A 4,039-nucleotide genomic window follows, 5' to 3' on the forward strand; every position below is an offset into this window, starting at 1 on the left:
TATCATATGCACTGCAGGAAAAGGTTTTAGATTAAGTAAATTGGATTATTTGGAATTTTTTTATTTGCTCCAATTGATAATAATTCTGCTGATATCAATGATAGTAAAGTCAATTTTGAAATATTTTAACAATTTTGAATAGTTATTTATTTGTAATCATCAATACACAACTAGCAAACCACAATCCAACAAAAACACCAAAAAATACATCTTCAGCTGAGATTTTATCTCAATGGATCAACTAATTAGAAAAACACTGAACACTACCGTTTATGCTTTATTTCTTAATGAAAATGGTGCTCTTCATTAATGTTCCCATAGCATCTTTTATCTGCTTATTCCGTAGACTGTATATAATGGGGTTCATAAAGGGTGGTATAACAGTATAAAATACAGAAGGAATTATATCCTTAAGAGATTCAGAATCTGAAGGTGGTTGGGCATATACATAAGCACCTGAAATAAGAAATAAAGAAACCACAGTGATGTGGGGGATGCAGGTCGAGAAGGCTTTTTTCTGGTCTTCTTTCACTGGAAACTTGAGCACGGTGGAAAATATACGAACATAAGATGCAATGATGAAGGCATAACAGCCAGCACCAACCACCAGTTCACCTGCAATTAAAGATAGCTTATTGCTAAAAGTGTCTGAGCAGGAGATCCTTAGCAGAGAGGGGATGTCACAGAAGAACTGATGGACCACATTGGAATGGCAGAACGACAAGCGAAACGTGTAACCAGTGTGGAAAGCTGAATACACGAGGCCAGTGATCAAGCAGGTTAAGGTCATCTGCAGGCAGACTCGGGGACTCATGATCACTGGGTAGTGCAGAGGGTGGCAGATGGCCACATAACGGTCACGAGCCATGACAGTGAGCAAAGTTAACTCTACACATGCCATGAAAATCACAAGGAATACCTGAGCTGCACAGCCTGTAACTGAAATAGCCCAGTCGTTCATCAGAGAGTTAACAGATGCCTGGGGAACAGTTATTGAGAGGTAGCAGGCATCCACCATGGACAGATTCCTCAGGAAAAAGTACATGGGGGTGTGGAGTCTCCTGTCAATGGTGGTGATGATGACAATGAGGAGATTCCCCATCAGGCCTGCAGAGTAGATGAGAAACAAAAGGAAAGAATAGAAGATCTGGAGCTCTCGGATGTCAGAAAACCCCATGAGCAGAAACTCAGTCACAGTAGTAAAATTGGACATTTTCAGACTTGTTCATCTAGAAAGTAACCTAGGTAGGACAAGGAGAAATCAATCAATCCTTTCAGCAATTATTAAGGACATGCTATGTGCAAAGGCTATTTTATTTCCTTGAGGTCAGCATGATCTGTGCTATGTTTTCATTATTTGCCCTTGAACAAGTTAAATGTCTTCTCAAGGAAAATCTCTAAGATTTATAAAAGTGATGCAGAACTCTACTGAGTGAGGAAGTTTTTATTCTTGAGAATTCAATCTATATAAGCAAACTAATCTTATTAAGGACCTCATATTGGTTTACTTTTTTTTCTTATATTGCATTGATTACTTATAACAGTTGCAGATAATTTGTCCTGGGTCAGGAGCCAATAATGAAAATAATTATTTTTTTTTAATTTTTTAATCTTTCATGAGTTGTCTTTGCATCTCCCCATATTCCTTTCCTGACCATTTCATCTTTTTTTTTTTGTATAGGAAAAGGAAGTATAGGAGAGAAATTCAGAAACTTACTAAGACTTAATTTCAAATATACTTTTGCTGGTAGTAGAGAGCCAAAAAATCTTTTCCTCCTCCCACTATCCCCTATACATGCTCCCAATCATTGGTAGAAAGATTAGAAGTAAATGGTTGTCCTATAATCAAGAGGATTTTCCTCAACCCAGTGGCAACAGGATGATGAATGCTGCTGCCCCAGCCTGATATTCTCTCTGCTCCTCTGAATACTCTCACTTCATCTATTTTGAATGATAGCTGCTCATCAGCTCAATTGTCTTCCATTAATAGCCATCAAGTAATCAGCATGAGTGGATATCATGCTCAGCTCTACCCTTGACCAGGAGGATACTCACCTGGAATCCCATTCCCTGATCTCAAATGGGCATCAAAGCCTCTTTCAAGTTTAAACAACCAGGCTTTTCTGACAGTCTAAACTGATACTTCTTTGCCATTAATTCTCCTGTATACTACTATGAAAGGGAAGCAAACTGCTGTTGACAAAGGAGCGATGGTTGAACACATCTAGATATAGATACAAAATTATATTTAGATATAGATATCATTTAAAAAAATTACAATTCTAATTTTTGTCCCATTGTCTTCCTCCTCTGCCATCCACTGAGGTGACAGAAACTAAATCCATTATTTTCTGTATAGTCATGGAAGAGATAATACCATAGTAGTTAGAAGAGATATAAATAGAGAACGAGACAGAGAAAGAAAGAAAAAGAAAAGAAATTATATCATCAATACTTACTGTATTTTAATTTGGACACAGCTACAGGGCTCCATGCTGTTAACTTATCTAATTTGAGTTTCTCAGATATTCTATTATTGAATTCCTCTGGCATGGCAAAGGATTCAAGAATTTCTCTAGCTGAGGCTGTATCAGCAGATCATCATAAAAATTACATTGTTCAATGGACCTCATAATTCTATTCAGCTGGTTTGGGAAGTAATCCTCTCACTTGCAATCATCCCTATTATATTTGTAGTTTCCATTAAATAACAAGTTTAATGTAGTAGCCCCAATGGACATATTTTACCTTTGTAGAAATTCCCTGAGTTGCCTTTGGGACAGAGTCCCTGATGTCCAGGAAAATTCAGAGCCAGAGATGATAGCACTGAGGCAATTATTTCTGGTTTGGGAAGGACATGTTGCCAAATTAAGTCCATTTATAAGAACTGTGTTTGGAATTCTAGAGACATTAATTATTGCTTATACGTATAAATATATTTTATGGCTGAGGAATTTATTCTTTCTCTAATTTCTTACAAAAATAGATGCTTACTTAACCCATTATTTAAAAGCTTCCAAATGAGAAATTCAAAGGTCTTGGGCAGTTGTTTGACTCATTAGCTCTGCTGGCACAAATACACAATGACTCATGGAGGAGAAAGAACTTGTGAAATGTTTGCAAGTGTATTTTAGTTTTTTGCATCATATCTTTGCCTTTTCAGGAAAAAAAAATTACAAAAGAAATGTACCAATAAAGTAATGACATCTGACAGATTATATAACATTTTAAAGCCACAGTCCTCATTGTACTAACTATTAAGAAGAAAATGTTATGTCCTAGAGTATTTGATTTGTATGGTCATTTAGGCTTATTTTGGTTAAAATTCATCACTTGATCTTAAAGCAAAATAATCTTTCCTTACACTAACATACAACTTATTCAGTTAACTTTCTTAATTTTTATTATGAAAAAAGAGTTTCTATGAATATTTTAAATCCATGATACCATCATTTCTGTGATTTATCTCCTTCTTGTATGCACTGTGAATTTTAGATTTACTCCACCCTGCTTAGTCTTTAGAATTTTAGAAACCAAGAATTTACAACCCCCACTTAAGGATTAAATGTGGGGGAGGAAGGTCTGTGACCTACCTGTGCTAGCAAGTGACAAATCAGAAACAGCTGACTAACCCCCTGAGCTGCCCTAAGCCAAGTTTAAGCCACTATTGGTACTTGTGAGACACAGGAAGTGATGTAAAGGACTGAGTTTATATTTCACATCACTTCCTGTGAGATGGACTTTGGTGGTTTTTTGTGGTAGTTCTTGACTTGGAGGGCTGGAGAGTGGTTTCTGAGACTGCTTCCCTTGGGCAACCACGTGATGAGGGTTTAAGGCTCACTTCCCTTTCCCTTGACCTTTCTAAAGGCACCAGCCTCCAGGGAGGCTCCTCATCTTTGTGGAAGCCTTGTGGCTGGAAGCTGAGGTAGATTTAATCTTCTGGAATGTCCCCTTGGCTGAAGCCTCTGAACTCTCCGTGGCTAAACCAGGCTGGGGCAGTTCTTCCATTTTTCTCTTTCTCCCTCATTCTTAATTTCTT

At 37.3% G+C, this 4,039-nt stretch overlaps 1 protein-coding gene across 1 annotated transcript; it reads right to left on the reverse strand.

The window, feature by feature from the left end:
• Positions 1-277: 277 nt before the first annotated feature.
• Positions 278-1,213, reverse strand: LOC100027355 (olfactory receptor 14C36-like). Its single transcript, XM_001377633.3, has one exon. It carries the CDS (start codon positions 1,211-1,213, stop codon positions 278-280), a length of 936 nt encoding a protein of 311 aa, XP_001377670.3.
• Between the last annotated feature and the right edge of the window lie 2,826 nt (positions 1,214-4,039).

The sequence above is a fragment of the Monodelphis domestica genome, chromosome 4 (genome assembly GCF_027887165.1).
Source record: "Monodelphis domestica isolate mMonDom1 chromosome 4, mMonDom1.pri, whole genome shotgun sequence".
In the NCBI taxonomy this organism is placed as follows: domain Eukaryota; kingdom Metazoa; phylum Chordata; class Mammalia; order Didelphimorphia; family Didelphidae; genus Monodelphis; species Monodelphis domestica.